An 18,540-nucleotide genomic window follows, 5' to 3' on the forward strand; every position below is an offset into this window, starting at 1 on the left:
TTATCCTACTTTGATCTAGCATCAACACGTAAGTGCCCGACTTTGCTTCGGAGCTCTGTTCACCAATTTCGGTTGCCTAAAAGGGTATCCTCAGCAGCTCAGAGGTCACCAATTTATAGAGCAGTTGCTCTTTGGAACTCTATTCCCAGTGAACTTTCTCTTATCAAAAACTCTTCTTCCCTTTGCGGAAAAATATTCTCTAAGGCTTGAAGTAATTTCGTTTTTTTTCTTTATTTCTTTATTCATTTTGCTCTATCTATTTTTTTCCGCTTTACTTTATACAGTTTTTTTTCTTTTCTCCTCTCTTATTATTTTGAATGAGATTCAAACCCCGTTGTTTATTAATATTATTAATGGTTTGGAATTTTCATAAATTACAGGACATTTTCAGTTTGGATAAAATTAAGTCAAAGGTTATTGTGTAGCAGTTCTTTGTTTTTTGTTTTTTTTTGTTGATTTTTCTCGCATTGTGTTTATATTTTTTAGATATTGTTGCATTTTTTTCCTTACCTGATTTGTTTTGTGTGGATTTTGTGACTAATACTAGGTCCTCTACAAGCTATGCTTCTTGGGACCTCTAGCGCTTAAGTGTATTCATGTATTTATTGTAGTATTTAATAAATTGAATTGAATAAATTGAATAATTGAATAAAGTGAATGGAAGGCAGCTAACATCCCTTCCACGCCCATCATTTCCCGAAACACATCCAATCAAAATTTTGAGACAGCCATTTTGTTCAGCGTAGTTGATTTTCAGATAGAAATTATGTTTTTAAGGAGGACACTCCCCCAGAGCCCTCACGGCAAGGGTTTTAAGTTATACCCTGGGGGCATATACTGTTTTTATAGAAAGCGTTGTCTTAGAAGCTTCAAAAAAGGCTCATTCGATTGGAAATTCGAAGGGCTAATGCCCTTTTTAATAGTCGAAAGTGATTGGAGGGCAAGTAACTCCCCTCTCACGCCAACTTTTTCGACAGACACATCCAATCAAAATTTTAAGATAGCCATTTTATTCAACGTAGTTGAAAGTTCTGTAAATTAGGTCTTTGATGATGAAACCCCCCCCCCCACCTCCAACCCTTTCAGGGCAAGGGTTGTAAGTTATGCACTGGGGGCCTAAAAGGTTTTTATTGAATGTGTTGTCGTAAAAACTTCAAAAAGGGCTCATTCGATTGGAAATTGAAATGGCTAGTGTCCTTTTCAATAGTTGAAAGTGATTGGAAGGCAACTGACACCCCTTCCACGCCCACCATTTCCCCAAACACATCCAATCAAAATTTTGATATAGCCATTTTGTTCCACGCAAATTAAAGTTCAGGAAATTATACCTTTGAGCAGGACACTCCCTCCACAGTCTACAGGGCAAGGGTTATAAGTTATACCCTGGGGGTACATAAGTTTCTATTGAAATCTTTGTTGTAGAAACTTGAAAAAGGGCTCATTCGATTGGAAATTCAAAGGTCTAGTTCCCTTTTCAATAGTCGAAAGTGATTTGAAGGCATGTAAACCCCCTCTCACGCCCACCTTTTGCCCAAGCCCATCCAATAAAAATTTTTAGAGAACCATTTTGTCCAGCGTAGTTGATTTACAGAGAGAAATTATGTTTTTGAGGAGGACACTCCCCCACAGCCCAGGGCAAGGGTTGCAAGTTATGCCCTGGGGACATATTTGGTTTTTATCGAAAGCTTTATCGTAGAAACATCAAAAAGGGCTCATTCGATTGGAGATTGAAATGGCTAGTGCTCTTTTTAATAGTAGAAACTGATTGGAAGGCAAGGGTACTTCGTATCGAAGAAGTTGTCGTAGAAACTTCAAAAAGGGCTCATTCAATTGGATATTGGAGTGGCTTGTGCCCTTTTTAATAGTCAAAAGTGATTGGAAGGCAACTAAAACCCCTTCCACGCCCACTATTTCCCAAAATACATCCAATCAAAATTTTTAGACAGCCATTTTGTTCAGCGTAGTTGATTTTCAGATAGAAATTATGTTCTTGAGGAGGACACTCCCCAGAGCCCTCACGGCAAGGGTTCTAAGCTATACCCTGGGGGTATATAAGGTTTATATTGAAAGCTTTGTCGTAGAAACTTCAAAAAAGGGTCATTCGATTGGAAATTCAAAGGGCTAGCGCCCTTTTTAATAGTCGAAAGTGATTTGAGGGTAACTTACTTTCTTCTCACGCCCACTTTTTCCCCAAACACATCCAATCCAAATTTTTAGATAGCCGTTTTATTCAACGTAGTTGAACGTTTTGGAAATTAGGTCTTTAAGGATGACAATCCCCCCCCGCAGCCTTCAGGGCAAGGGTTGTAAGTTCTGCCCTGGGGGAATATAAGGTTTCTATAGAAAGCAATGTTGTAGAAACTCCTCCCAACTAATTTTTAGAATTAAGTCCATGACGAGGTGCGGTGTTGAAAAATAATAGCCAATGTCTAGCCTGAACTCCGAATAAATTTGATCTATGTTTTTGCAGACAATGCCTAAAAGATTTAACGCATCGCTAGCCAAGTACATTCTACAATAATTCCAACCATTTTTACAGTCACCCTTATCCCATACTCTCTTAGAAAATTCACAGTCCTCGACAGTGCATTTACTACCGGTAAGTGAATTACAGAATGCTTCGATGGAAGGGAGTTTTTCCTCACTTGACCTTGCGCAAGAGAGCTGTAATAGTCATATGCATATATGCATTTATAGGTCAGTAATTCATACATTTCACAGTCTGGACAGTGCTGTTTAAGCAGAGGGAAACTTTCAAAATTATCCCTTTTCTGCACTTGAATTAGTTGACTCAGAGCCTTGGGGAAAAAACTATAAGAATCTAAAAAACAGATTTCCGTAGTATTTACTCTAAACAGGGGAGCATTACCTTACATAAAAGACATAAAGGCTATTTATTTAAATATATATAAATAGATTAAAGCTAAGGGAGCATTCAGAGGAGATTTTAGAGGGATTTTTCTGGGGGGGGGGAGAGGTTTCCTTAGAGGAGGAGTATTCTGCAGAGGAAGTTTTCTGTAGGTGAGAATTGTCTGTAGGTAGAATTCTTTTTCAAATGCTTCTAAATTTTAAAGTACGATCGTTATTGATATACAGGGAGGAATTCTCCTAGGGGTGGATTTTCCACGGGGGAAATTTTTCTGGGGGCAATTTTTAGCGTGGCAATTTTCCGCGATGAGAGAGTTTCCCGTGAAGGAGAAATTTCTGGAAGGGGAAGGATTGTCCTTGAATTTTATTTCTTTTGAGATCGTAGCAACGGGCTACGAGTATGCTAGTATTTAATAAAGTAAAACTACGACTATTTAAGTGGCTGCGGCGCATCCAACATACGTAAAATTCCCATCTTCCAAAAATATTCGTCGATGGTCCAGTCCATCATACTATGAGAAGCTACTATATGAGAGCTACCTTCCAGAATTTTCCAGAATACTATACCAGAAGCTACCTTCCAATATTTGGATATAAATTCCCAGCATTTCATCTGCCACATCTTCTCTGCCTACTTAAAGAAAGATGCTCATGCAAAATACACATCAATAGCATAGTAAATAAAAAGACTCTAAAACCACCTTCGGGTGAGGGCGGAACTTCAGTCAAGTAAGTCAGAATTAATATAAAAATTAATTGAAATACATAATAAAATTAAAAATACATAATTAACGTTTGTTGCTTTGTTGCTTTTTTGGTGGCGAATGGAGCTCGTCCGGGAGGATGCAAGCTTTGTTTGCTGACCACGTGCCACTGTATATGGTACTTAAACCCCCTAACAAATCGCTCTGAATAGGGCCGCCCCAACCTCATAGGTGTGGTTGGAGCCCACCCCAGGGTTTCTTAAGCAGAACCCAGGCCTAGGGACGGTTGGGCTTGCGACCAACCTTGCTGACCAAGGTGGGTTGAGAAAAGCCACCTGGAATGTTTTAACCATGAATAAGCCGGGATTAAAAGACCTTCTAGGGCTGGAGATTCTAAGATGTGTGATTGATATACTTGGAATGACAAAAACACATTTGACGGGAACAGTTGATGAAGACATCGCCAGTACAGGTCACAGAATGATTTGGTCAGGGCAAACATCCAGTAGAAGCGGCGTGGCAGTCCTCCTACTAAACAAGAAGGCAAAGAAATGCCTCATATCCCACAACCTAATATCAGATAGACTACACACTGCTCGCTTCAACCACAACCATTGGACGATGTCGGTTATTGTATGCTACGCACCAACGAATGTCTCCCCAGAGGTCGAAAAAGACAATTTCTACTCAGCTCTGACATCTGCTCTATCCCGAATTTCCCCTCACGATGTTTTGGCTGTGGTGGGCGATTTCAATGCAACTGTATCAAACCCCAGCGGAGCTTTTAAATCTGTAGTTGGACCGGTTACCCCTGACTCGTTGAATGAAAATGGGACCAGACTCCTCCAGCTGTGCGCTATGCACGAATTGGTCATTGTCAACACCCGGTTTCACAGGGTGTCAACCATCTATAAGCACACATGGTACAGCAACGATGGGCGAACGCTGAAGATGATTGATTATATCATGGTCAACCAAAGATGGTGCTCATCACTTACGAATTGTAGAACACACCGTGGAGCTGAGATAGAGAATACAGACCATCGATTAGTTTCTGCGAACGTCCGCCTGCATCTTAAAGCCCAGCCTTCAGAACGGTGCCAGCCAAAATTAGACACCCAGAAACTAAAAACTGAGGCATTCCACCAAAAGTACTCAGTTGAAATTCAGAACAGCTTTGAATGCCTGGATACAATTGTTGACCTGGACACGTCCTGGCAGACTTATAAAAAGGGTGTACTAGAGGTTGCCACTAATACCGTCGGTCGCAAGATGTATTCAAAAGCCCTGGCTATCCCAAGAAGCACTGCAAATCATTGAACAGCGCCGGAAAGCGCGGTTGGCCGGAGATATGCCTTCCTACAGACGGCTAAACGGGATTAGAAACAATATTATTCACCGTGATAAACAACAATTTGTTGATAAAAAAGCTGAAGAGCTAGAAGATGTGGCACGAAAAGGGGATGTCATAGCGCTTTTCAAGCTTGTCAGAGATCTTAGCGATGGGAAATCACCAAAGAGAGGCGCAGTTAACACCGTCTCTGGCGAAATGCTCGAAGATGAAAACGCGCAATATGATCGATGGAGGGAGCACTTTGCAAAGCTATTAAACGCCGAAATAATCGTCGTTGACCCCGACCTAACTACATCCACTTAGCAAATAACATATAAAAATCTACCAGAGCCTGATCCTCCCTCGGTAAAAGAGATACAAAATGCCCTGCGGACAATAAAGAACATCAAGGCACCAGGAACCCGCGGGATCACCGTCAAGCTGCTAAAATTTGGAGGACTGGCAATGCTATTTTGGCTGCACATGCTGTTCTCCCTCGCCTGGTCAACCGAATTGATACCTGGAGAATGGAAAGAAGGGATAATCCTCCCTCTATGGAAGCGGAATGGTAGCCGTAGCGATTGCTCAAATTACAGAGGAATCACCCTCCTTTCAGTCCCTGGCAAACTATTCACCATAACGTTGCTCGATAAGAGCATCCAGTTCATTCGTAAGTGCCACCGGATTGAGCAAGCAGGTTTCATGCCCAACAGATCCACGACCGAGCAGATATACACTGTTCGACAGGTCATCGAAAAAGCCCGCGAGTTCCAGCGCACAGCATATATTGCATTTGTTGACTTTAAAGCAGCTTTCGACTCGATCGCCCGTGAGTCCCTTTGGCTGATACTAAAACGAACGGGACTCCCTTATAAATATTGCCGCCTGTTCAAGGCGTTCTACACTGGTACAATAAGCTCCGTCCAGGTTAACGGTCGCCGAAGCCCACTATTTGAGATATATACTGGTGTAACGTAAGGCTGTGTTGTTGCTCCTGAACTTTTCAACGCGGTGATTGATTATGTCATGGATCAAATCACGAATCGGCTCCAATTTGGCCTGAAATATGTCGATAGAGTCCTAGCCGATTGCGACTTTGCAGATGATATTGCCCTGATATGCACTTCTGCAGTTGAACTCGAGGCAGCTCTCAATACACTGTCGGAAGAAACCCTGAAAGTGGGACTACATATTAGCTGGCAGAAAACGAAAATAATAATCATCCACCCGGCAGGAAATTCCGCCAACTCGCCATTTTTCGACGTTGTAGGGCACACTATCGAAATTGTCAAGTCTTTTGCTTACCTTGGATCTGTCGTCTCGGATAACGGCTTAATTGAAATGGAAGTCCAGTCGCGCATCGGGAAAGCTGCGTCTATAATGGCTCGATTATGCCGTTCCTTGTGGTCAAAGCCCAATGTTAGCCGAAAAACAAAAATGTGGATCCACAACACGACCGTAACGCAAGTCCTTCTCTACGGTGCTGAAACGTGGCTGGCAGCTGCTTCTGTTCGTGATACCATAGATGTGGCCCAAACAAACTTCCTAAAACGAATCGAAGGGATCAAGTGGTACGACTGCGTCTCAAACACCCGATTGCTGACACTAACGGATCAGACCCCCAACTCTCGTCAGCTCGCCACAAGAACTCTACGGTGGTTTGGCCACTTAATTCGCATGCCATAAAAAGCACCTGCCAGCATACTTTTCAATTTTGATCCCCCTCAACATGGCTGGAAGCGCCCCCGTGAAAGACCCCGGTTCAGATGGAGGAACAGCCTTACCCAGTACTTCTCCATGATCGGTACTGATCTCCAAGAAGCAGTCACGCTTGCGCAGGACCGTTTGGAATGGAGGCAAAGAGTCACATCTCTCTCTACGCTGGACCACCAGCTGGAGCCTTAACTCAAGATATAAGTCTGTTTGTTCCTTTTTTTATTAGTATGTTTATTCATTATAACAGTGTTTATTATAATGGATGGTGCTATTACACTCCCTACGTAAAGAGTGAAATGACTTCAGTGTTCTTTTTCTTTATTTTTATTTGTTTTACCAAGCTACATCGTATAGAATTTTTCTTTTATAGAATTTTTTTCATCGTATACGATTATTTTTTGTCTGTCCACTTCGTTCATCTTTAACAAAAAAGCAGGTGTAAAACCACTCATTTAATTCATGCTTGAAAAATTCAAAGTTTCAAAAATCTAAGTCGGGAGAAAAAACATGTCCCGAAAAAAATCTAATAAAAAAAAAGACACTACACAAGTTATTTTTCTCAAGGAAAAAACATGACTAGCATGTGCGAACCATTTTTATTTCTCACTCCAAAAGAAAGTTCATAAAAAATTTTTAGTTACAAGAATACACAGTGTCTTTTATAGATTTGAAAAAAAAGTTGAAAAAAGTCAAGCAAAATTCAAAAAAGAGCGGTACTGGCCATGGTGAGCCAGGGGTTTCGGTAGAGTAGGGGGTCATGGTGATCACGGGGCTCATGGGGAGGGGGCCATGGGTCATAGAGGGCTGGGGGTTCAATGGAGGCATGGAGGCACAGGAGCTCACGAGGGGGGAATGGACGGCCAGAAGGTCAGGGGGATGGGTTAAAGAGGGAGGGGATTGGGGTATTGACAGCTAGGGGATCAGGTGAGGGGGCATGGGCACGGGCCCGGGTCAGTTCGTATAAGCTTTGAAGTAAAATATCCATAACAAGTTTTTGGGGAGGGACTCTGGGCCATGGGGTGCCACGGACCATGACGGAACACAAGGGATGGAGGATCTGGGAGTGCCCTAGACCATGATAATCCAAGGGCTACGGAATACCACGGGCCAGAAAGTGCCACGAGCCATGAATTGCCACGGAAAAAGTCATTTCCCGCCATTTCCTCTTAAGTTTCATCATTTGCTTCAAAAGGTTAATCCCATACAAAATTCTCATCATGTCTTTACTTTCGTAATAAAATAAATTATTTAATAAAATAATTAAATGGTCATGCTACGTCATCTTTTTTTAAAATACTCGATGACAGATTTTTCAAGAAATTAAAGTACAATAAAAAAAGTTTCCTTGTCATTATCAGGGTCGTAAGTAAGTTGTTGTTGTAAGTAAGTTGTAAGTAAGTAAGTTGTTGCTATAGCAACTAAATTATAACAATGGATTTAAATCTCCTTATCCCTTTAACCTCAATTAACAATAGATTTCGAATAACAAAATACACTTGCTTATATTCTCTCTCAAATTCCAAAACTAACCATTTCCAATTGCCTACGTTATCCTCATTACCAGTACATCATGCTAGTACACCGTGCTAATAAACACCTGCTAGTAATTCCCTCATACATCTAAAATTCCACCTTACATCCATTCAGTCAAGGTCAGTCAACAATAATTAATATATGCTTTTATCTATGCGGAACTTTGAGGGGTTGCTATAATATCTGCAGATATACTTCCGCCATTAAACTACTAACTGAGAAAAGAGTAGTGGTTTTGGGTGTGTTTGTCTCTTGTTATGCATTGCTATTGACAACTAAGGTCCCTTTGTCGGTCCAGCAGTGTGTTGTCAAAGCCTAATTGTCAAGCTAAAGTCTTCCAAGGGCGTTGTTCCAATTCACGTGAGATTCCATGACAAGCTGCCTTAATTTTTGGTGAGACATCCTTCCGGCTGAATAACAGCCGGAATTGCAGAAACACCCTTTTTTTTTACTGAAGAAAATACTATCCAAGCGTACTTATCCATCCGGCTAACTTGAAACTTCCTTGCTTTTGAGCCTTTGACATGAACTTTGGAAAGGATAGTCCATGTTTGATTTAAAATGCCTTTGCAGTAAATTATACATTGTTTCATCGGAAATCGAACCTCTTCTTTCAAAAAATCAAATGAGCCCTCTCTGAAGTTTATACGAGCATCCTTTTCATAAGAACCATATACGGCCCCAGATGATAACTCACAACGCCTGCCTCTTTGGCCTAGGGAGTTGTGTCGACACCGGAGCTTTTATTATCTAATTTTTAACAATTTAAAAAAAAAAATTTTAGCAGATGGGTTTGTTGGAAAAAGGGCGTGGGGGTTGGCTAGTTTTCCTTCAATCTCTTGACTCTTAAAAAAATAACTAGAACTTTCAATTTCCGATCAAATGAGCCCTCTATGAATTTTATCCGACCATCCCTTACATAAGAGCCATACATGCCTTCAGAGCATAACTTAGAACGCCTGCTCCCAGGCCCTGTGGGATGTATTGACACCGGAGTTTTTCTTATCCGACCTTTGAACTATTTCTAACGAAATGTCTATCTCAAAACTTTCATCAGATGGGTTTGGAAAAAGAAGGCGTGGGGGTACTAGTTGTCCTCGCATCTCTTTTGACTCTTAAAAAGTAAACTCGAACTTTCAATTTCCAATCAAATGATCCCCTTTGAAGTTTATACGAACATTACTTTCATAAGAACCATATATACCCCAGGGCATAACTTACAACGCCGTCCCCCGGGCCCTGGGGGGGGGTGTCGACACCTGAGTTTTCGTTATCTGACTTTTGAACAATTTTTAACAAAATGGCTATCTCAAAGTTTTCATCGAATGCATCTGGAAAAAAGGGGCGGGGGTGTTTAGTTGCCCTCCAATCTCTTTTGACTCTTAAAAGCTGAACTACAACTTTCAATTTCCAATCAAATAAGCCCTCTCTGAAGTTTTAAGAGCATACCTTCCATAATAACCATATATTCCCCGACGGCATAACTTACAACGCAAGCCCTCGGGCGCCAGGGAGAGGCTGTGTCGACCCCGGAGTTTCCGTTGAATGGTCTTTGAACTATTTTTTAAGAATGGCTTTCTTGAAGCTCCTACCGGATGGGTTTGAGGAAAAAAGGGCGCGAAGCGGGGGGAGGGGTTCTAGGTACCATTCGATTTCTTTTGACTCTTAAAAATGGAACCAGAACTTTCAATTTCCTATCAAATGAGCCCTCTTTGATGTTTATACGAGCATCCCTTCCATAAGAACCATAATTGCCCCCAGGGCATAACTTACAACGCCTGCCCCGAGCCCTGGCGGGTTTTGTCGACACCAGAGTTTTTGTTATATGATCTTTGAACTATTTTTAACAAAATGGCTATCTCGAAATTTTTATCGGATGCACTTGGGAAAGAAAAGGCGTGGAGAGGTGGGCTGGTTACCCTCCGATATCTATTTACTCTTAAAAAGTGAACTAGAACTTTCAATTTCCAATCAAATGAGCCCTCTCTGAAGTTTATACCAGTTTTTCCCTCCATAAGAACCATATGTGTCCCCAGAGCATAACTTACAACGCCTGCTCCCGGGCTCTTGGGGGCTGTGTCGACACCGGAGTTTTTGTTATGTGACCATTGAACTATTTTTAACAGAAGGGCTATCTCAAAATTTTTATCGGGTGCATTTGGAGAAAAAAGGGCGTGGAGACTATTTGCCCTCCGATCACTTTGGACCCTTAAAAACGACACTAGAACTCTCCATTTATAATCGAATGAGCCCCCTTTGAAGTTTAAATGACGTTCTTCCCATATAAAGTGCCTCTGGGACAAAAAAAATAATAAAACATTGGAGCCGTATAGCCTTCACGACAGGTGGAATTGAACCAGCAAACCTTTGATTAAGAGGCACGCTTTCATCCACAACGCTGTCACTAGGTAAATAATAATCTAATTTTTCTAGTAATCTATTCATATACTCTTGATCAAAATTACAATGGTTATTGCAAAGAACGAATTCTAGCCCTGAGTAACAGAAATATTAAAATAAATTATTATATGTGTGATGATACAACATTCGTATTAATAGTGTTTAATAAAGTTGAGGTGGGGCTTGTACAAGAACTATCTGAGTGATAGATCACATAGGAATAGATAAACCATTAAAATATGAAGTAAGAAGGTGTGAAAAAGAGACCGTGGATAATTTTGCGGAAGATCTTGATGAAGCAGCACGACGGCGTAATAGCAAAATATTGTACTAGCAAGTTGAATTGAGAGCGAGTTATCAATCTGGACGTTTCCCAGTTAAATGTAGGAAAGGGGCTACAATTAGCAATAAGAAACGAGTTAAAAAGAGATGGACGGAACATTTTGAAAGTATGCAAAAACCGGGATATAATTATAGAAAAAAAGTTTGTGAAACCTTGGATGTGAAGGAAGATTTATCTTTCGAAGAAGAATTAGTGACACTACCATAAGCATTAAAAAATAATTAGGCTCCAAGTGCAGATATTGGGGTAAATCAATTTCTTAAATATGGTAGTTATGATATTAGATGTAAGTTACTGAAGACTACGAAATTTTTTTTGGAAAATACCTAGAGATTTTAGGAAAACCCTAATTAAACCCCTACATAAGAAAGGTGATACGAGTGAGTGCGGTAATTTAGAGTCATTAGCCTGTTTTCTTTAGGTAGCAAATTACATAGTATGATGCTTTTGGAATTAAATATTATTTAGACAATGTTTTAAGAGAAGAATATTGTGGTTTTAGGAAGGGTAGACCAAGTTTTGACCAAGTTTTCACTCTTCGATTAATAATTGAGAAGTGCATGAGTCATCAAACACCTTTAGTATAGTATAATGCTTTTTAGAATTAAATATTATTTAAACAATGTTTTAAGAGAAGAACATTGTGGTTTTAGGAAGGGTAGACAAAGTTTTGACCAAGTTTTCACTCTTCGATTAATAATTGAGAAGTGCATGAGTTATCAAACACCTTTAGTCCACAGTTTTCTTGATTAGCAAGCGTTTGGTTCAGCTGTTAGAAAAACTTTAGCAAAGGTATTATGCTGGCGTGGTATACCAGAAAAATACATTACAGTGATTAGTGCTATGTACGAAAATAATACAGCTGTGGTTAAAGTAGGAAATGAAGTTAGTAGCTGATTTCGTATTAAATCAGGAATTAAGCAGGATTGTGTTCTATCCTCTTTCATATTGATCATTTTGATGGACTTTATCTTAAGGAGCGTGGCAAAGGCAATGGGAGAACACGGAAATCAAAGGGGGATGTAAAACTTTCCTGGACTTAGATTATGCTGATGATTTAAACATCCTAGTTGAAAGTGTTAGCAAAATGAATAAACTTTCAGAGGGTTTTGCGAGTTTAGGGTACTAGAATAGGTTTGAAAATTAATGTTAAGGAGACTAGGTCACTAAGGCTATGAATAAGTGAAGATGAAAAGGTGACGTTAGGTAACGAAAAGATCCATGATGTAACAGCTTTAATTACCGAGGTAGTATTATTAGTGAAGACAGGGGGGTGCACTGAATATATTAAAACTAGAATAGCCGAGGCCCAGGTTGTTTTTCCACAGTTAAAAAAAGTTTGGAAGAATAGAAAGAAAAGTCTGAGAACCAAGATTTGAATCCTAGATGAAAGGATCCTAATAACAATCTAGAAAGAATCTAGATTATTTGAATCCTAATATAATCTTATTAATCAATTCTTTTCGGCTATGCACAACCTTTTAAAAAAAACAAAAAACTCCTCGTTGAATTGATTTCAATTTTTGAATTGACTATGAAGTTACAATAAAATACGATGGATAAGCGTAAATCTTTAAAAGAAACAAAACATTCAGTGAGCCGTTTTCTAGAGAAAAAAGGAAATTGATAAGAAAATAAATTATGTATTTTTAAATGTTATTCCAATTTTATTACAAAATTAATAAAGTAATTACAAAAAGATATCGAAGCTGCTTTCAAACCTCAATCAACTGTAAGATCTTAAAGAAATTCCGGCAAAGATATAACTCGTACAAAGTGGTATATATAGAATATCTTGTTCTAATAGAATTTATTATGCAGAGAGAAGCGAAGAAAATTTGGAAAACAGACTCCCACAGCCCAAAATTGCAATAGATTCTTCCTTTAAGTAAAATGCAATTCAATAAAGTTTTTCAACCAAGAGTAAGGAACAAAATTAAAACTTGAAATGAACAGAATCATTATGTGTATGATGGGCGCTGTCCCCTCCTCCATCTTTCACTTTTTACGCTAAGGAATTTTAGTGTTTTAAAAAGCATATAATTCCGTTTCAACGGTCCTTGTATTTTAACAATAATTTTTAAAGAATTGGGACAAAGAGCCAAACTTTAGTATAAAGACCAAGGGGCTGAGAACTGGGGCAGTTCCAGGGACGCAGATTGGGTTTTCAATTTGCAGGGGGATATAACGAATGTGCCGACACAAGCAGCCAGTATGGCGACAAATGTGGACACATAAGCTCAATTAAACTAACAATACAATCCAAATCCCAAAATATCGGCACTGCGCACCGACACCTAGGAATGTATTTTTTGGAGTAGGGGGGGGGGGGTGATGGCTTAATGTTAGCTTTAATGTTGGTCCTTATTTCTGCTGAAAATATGTTTGTTTTATTTAATTTCTGATCGTTTTCAAATCATGTCATGGTCTAATCAATTCAATCAATTTATTAGAAAAAACAGAAAAATTACACATCTTTATACCCCCACAAAGGCTCTTTGGCCAGTGAGAGTGGGAGACTAAACATAGCATTAAATAATAGCACTAAAATTGATTGATTGAATTCATTGATACTCATGTTAATTTTTGCTCGTTTTGAGTTTGACTCGGTTATTTATTGTATGATTTAAATAAACAAAATACTTTTTAAATGTTTTAACTTTTTTAAATGTTTTAAAATGTTTTAACTAACCAAGACATGATGTTGCCTACCGTCGCCATAACGCCAGATTTTTTTTTTTTTCTTTTTTTTTTTTTTTTTTTTTTTGCTAAATTCTTCGTATCAAAAGTTGTATATTGATTATTAAGACACTGTTTATTTTAACATCAATTATTAACAAAAAAAACTAACGTAAACACATCCCCTCCAAATTTTGTAACATGATATGGAGAAGAAATAACCAAACAAACCCATAAAAATGATAATAATTAACATTAACCCCAGAAGGGGCTTAAAAAAGCAGAACATCAACATCGTGTGCCCTGCTACCACTGACATAACACTCAACACTCAAATCCTTTCTTAAGACGCCTCAATAAAAATAAAACACTAAATTTTAAGGATTTAAATTTTAAGGAGTTGATAATCTATCAAATATGCATTCTATTAAATCAATTATTAAAATCACCTTTACAAAATAATTCATTCTTCAACAGCCTTTTAAATTCACTTAAGTCACTACTTTAATGAATTCCGTAACTAAGCACCTCTACAAACAATAGAAAACTGAAATTTTTGACAAAATTTGAATATTTAATAAAAAATTTCGATGAATGGTACCGGTGATTTTGTTGAATTGTTCTTAATAATAGTTTCACTACTTAATTATGGGTTGGTGGACAGCTGTATCATTGTTCATATTGATCGGAATCCTGCATTATCTGTGATATTCAACACGGCTGAAGCATTACAACCTTTACGATTAGGTTTTTCTGTGTTTAAACAAAATTTTTACTTATATGTTTAAGTACAGTAAAACATTGTATACAAATAGGAAAAGAGAAATATTACCATTTAAAATTGCCGAAAACGAAGCTGCTGGTAGCGTTTGTCTCCCCCCGTCCCCCTGAAATTTTCTGGTGAGGCTCATGATGCCTCGCCCTGTGTGCTCAATCTTTCTGCCGGTAAGCATGTGAATTTAATACCTTATAATACAAAGAAAAAGATTCACACAATGGAGAGGGGCGCTATTACCCTATCCTTCCACAGTACCAATAAAAAAGGCGTAGCCCAAAATGTTTCCTGGGAGCAAATGAGATTAAATATCAATTTCTACCTCCCACTCCTCCCCCAAAAACTCACTGTGCACTTATTTGTAGGCTCAATAAGAGATAGGATATTTTGGCATTAATATAGAATCTTTGAAGCATCTCCCACCGGCCTACGAAATCACCCCCTTCCATCATGATAGCTTGTGCCCACTTACGCATCACTGTATATAAATTTGTTAAATATGGAGCAAATCAGTTCAGTTAAATAAAGTTTTAAAACAAATATCAAGAATCATTTTTCTGCAATAAGAATAGGATATCATCCCGCAGTACCCTTATCAAGGCTTTGTCTAAATGAAGGGCAAAGTGTGAATTCCTACACTCTCTCTTCTACCCGTCCTCTACCCATAATTCCTTCCTCTACCCATATTTATGTTTATCTGAAAGCTCGCGCAAAACTAGACAATTTGGGTGTTGAAATGTGCTCTCTCTTTGGTATTTGCCACCCCTCTCCCCATCTAAAACATTATTCACCACCCCTCCTTCATATTAGCTGACGCATAATTGTATATCACTTAATATAATATCATGAGAAAAAAAACAAGTGCATCAACTTAGTTGAAGTATTACAATAAATATAAATACTAAACATTTATCTTGTATGGTTCATGTGACTTTCCAGCAACGAATGCGCCACCGTGTGGCATTGATTCCACTGCAACTGGAAACCTCAAAACAAATTTTTTTAATAATTTGGATTGATTGGCTAATCAAAATTTTCGATCCATAACAAGTTGGTCCTCTTTGTGGCAAAATCTTAGTTTGGTGCTACTTCGTAAAAGGCATGATGAGTCTCGTGGGACGGAAAAATATTCAATGCAGCTTGTGAACCAAAGGTTTGTCTCACTTGACTAAAAACATACGATATATTAGAAACTGCTTTGATGTAAACAATAGCAGTTATAAATTTTTTGAAAGCTTATTCCACGTTGTGTTTTCCAAAACTAGTCTCCGGTGCTCGGAAGACTACAAACCTTTGCGCTTGCATACATACCGGAAAAGGGGAGATATTTCAACCGGATTGTTATGGATCATATTTAATGTTGATCTACTACATATAAACAACATGAACCCAAATTACGAATAAAAATACTGCTTTCCTTGGAGCCTACGCTGAAGACTATTAGCCACAGTGCTGCAGTATCCTAACCTTAATGTAGTATTTTTGTTGCTTAGTTGCCTAAAAAAAATTTCCACATGTCTGGAAATTATCCTCCCCTTAAACTTAAACAAAGAAGCGTCACAGGCATGTGATTTCTATAACTGACTCCCCAAAAACAATCCAGTTCTAACAAAACACTTAACTTTATAATGGAAGTTGAAAAGTGCAAAAAGATAATCGAGTTATGTTATTTTTATATTACCGGGTTCTTGAGACCTATACTAACCAACATTAAATTCTTGTTCTGATTCTAAATTGGCACACAACTCTGTTTTCGCTTTATGTCTGTTCTACAATAGGCCCGTTTTTTAGCACTAAGGTCTTACATCTAAATCTTACATCTTTCTGCAAAGATTACCGTTTTTTAACTCATCTTTGTTCTAAGATCTTACAGCTCACTCATGTTAGCAAAAAGTGTGAAGACCGCCACTGTTCTGCCATATAGAACAAAGATGAGAGAACTTTGATGATATAGTCATCATTCTTCTCAGACCACTGGTCAGAGCAGAATGATGAAAGACGTTTGCATAAAAATGACAAAAGATGCAAGATGTTAATTCAAACATTTCACTTTTAAGCGTTTTCTGATAAAAGATGTAAGATCTTTGCACATTAATGAGTGAAAAAAACACCTCTAATATCATTTATTAAATGTTGCAATTTTATCTAGTTCTCTCATTCTCATTGCTATTCATTTATTTCAGATATTTGATAATCAACAATTGGACTGAAAATCCAGCAATGATGAAAAGATTGAGAAAAAGTGTTTCAGAGGCAGTGAACAGAAACATAGATTATTAGAAAATTTTCAGAAAAATCTGAAATCTGAATTGTCAGACTAGTCTGAAAATAATACCGTTATTCTATTACTATATTTTGAGGATCTACTGTACAAACTGAAAATGGGTAAACTAAAAGCTATACAAGTACTGAATGCTTATAGCATCAAGGATTTAGAAGTAACTACCTAAATGAATCGTGTAACTGAATTTATAGAAGAAGAAGATGGATTAGCATATCAACTCGATTCAGTTCCAAAAGAGGACCATAAACCACTACATGGGTTGCCTGTTAGTCCTAAGGACAACGTTGGCGTCAAAGGCTATGACGTAACTGTCGGGATTGCCAAATTTTTTGACAGTCCTTCCCTTGCTGATGCTGTAATTGTTTCAGTTCTGAAGTCTCTGAGCGCTGTGCCATTTTGCGAGACAAATATACCTCAAACTTTGCTAAGCATTGGGTGTAATAGCCCTGTATGGGGTCAAACATGAAATCCTCATAACACTTTTCGCTCACCAGGTGGCTCATCAGGTGGTGAAGGACCGCTAATTGGAGCTGGGGGATCGATTATTGGTATTGGCAGTGATTATGTGGGTAATTCAAGAACTCCTGCAGCCTTCTGTGATATCACATCAATTAAGCCTACTGCCAAAAGATTAAGCTTTCTTGGTTTCAAAAAGTTTCCTAAGAAACCAAAAAATTGATATCTTAGGAGTGGATTCAGTTCCAGGTATTGTGGCAAAAAATGTTAATGCAGTAGTCGGTATGTCCCGACATCTGCTTGGAGACCTGCTTCAATCAGAACTTTGTTCCAGCAACTCCCGGAATGAAGCGAGCCGTCAAAGAAGCGATGGATGCTCTTCGAAAAGCTGGTCATGAACTGATTTCTTTTAAGGCCATTCGATATTGAAAGAATGAAAGCCCTAGCCGTTAAACTGCTTCATGGGGATGGTGAACTATGTTTCAAGGAAATTATGTTTGGTGAAAGAGTTGCAGGTATTTTGATGCTGACTAAGCTTGCAGTACCCAAGTACTGCAAGTACTTGCAGTATTTCAAGTTGTTTAAAAATAATCTTGAGTTTTATGATTTCATTTATTTCCCCTTGTATTGCTAAAACGTTCAAAGCTTCCGGAGGAACTTTGAGAGAACGCTGGGCTGCAGTCCAACTTAAAGACGATTATGTTAGTAAAGTCATAGATGCTTGGGAAAAGGAAAAAATAGATCTTCTCATTTGTCCATCTTTTGCTTGTCCAGCCCCAGAGATTGGACTGGAAGGTCGCTTTAATCCATGCGTTAGCTACAATGTTATCTACAACATTTTAAATTTCCCAAACGGCATTTTACCAATTTCCAACGAATCTTTAGAAGATCAGGAGTTGAAAAAATGCCCCAGAGATGATAAGCTTCTAAAAGACATCGCAAACACAACAGAGGGTGCCCTTGGACTCCCGTTGTGTGTTCAAGGAGTTGGACTACCTTGGCAAGAAGAGCTAGTCCTCCGAAGAATAAAAGAGATTGAAAATCAAATTAAAAATACGAAACCGTAACAAAATACCCAGAACATTAACGTGTTATTATTTCTTTTTCTTTTGACCGGGCCACTTTTTATGGAAAGAGTAGTCGTAGAAACCTCGGAGAAGGCTGTATATTTTGAAATTGAAAGTCCTAATGGCCTTTTTAGGAGTCAAAAGTGACTGAACAGCATCCCAATACCCTTCCCACTCCGTTTTAATTGTCTCCCCTAGCCCCAGCCTCCTAAACACATCTAATCAAAATATTTAGATAGCCATTTTTTTCACAAAAGTCAAAAAGCCTAATCACTATGCCTCCTGGGTGAAATGACCCATGCAGCCCCTGGGGCCAGGGCTCTAAATTATGCAATTCGTCGATTAGTTAAATTCGGGTTTTATTACTACGAATGACTTGGGT

The 18,540-nt window shown here is 38.6% G+C and overlaps 2 protein-coding genes and 1 pseudogene across 2 annotated transcripts; all 3 read left to right on the forward strand.

Moving 5' to 3' along the window:
* Positions 1-3,923: 3,923 nt before the first annotated feature.
* On the forward strand, positions 3,924-4,892 carry LOC148950022 (protein CFDP2-like). The gene has a single exon (XM_089091763.1). The coding sequence runs from the start codon at positions 3,924-3,926 to the stop codon at positions 4,890-4,892; it is 969 nt and encodes a 322-aa protein (XP_088947889.1).
* A 1,039-nt stretch (positions 4,893-5,931) lies between these two features.
* On the forward strand, positions 5,932-6,591 carry LOC148950023 (uncharacterized). The gene has a single exon (XM_089091764.1). It carries the CDS (start codon positions 5,932-5,934, stop codon positions 6,589-6,591), a length of 660 nt encoding a protein of 219 aa, XP_088947890.1.
* Positions 6,592-16,481: 9,890 nt separating this feature from the next.
* On the forward strand, positions 16,482-18,158 carry LOC148950024 (fatty-acid amide hydrolase 1-like; annotated as a pseudogene).
* The last annotated feature ends 382 nt before the right edge of the window (positions 18,159-18,540 follow it).

Source organism: Artemia sp. Qi Xiang Cuo, chromosome 7 (genome assembly GCF_049724085.1).
Source record: "Artemia sp. Qi Xiang Cuo chromosome 7, ASM4972408v1, whole genome shotgun sequence".
NCBI classification, from domain to species: domain Eukaryota; kingdom Metazoa; phylum Arthropoda; class Branchiopoda; order Anostraca; family Artemiidae; genus Artemia; species Artemia sp. Qi Xiang Cuo.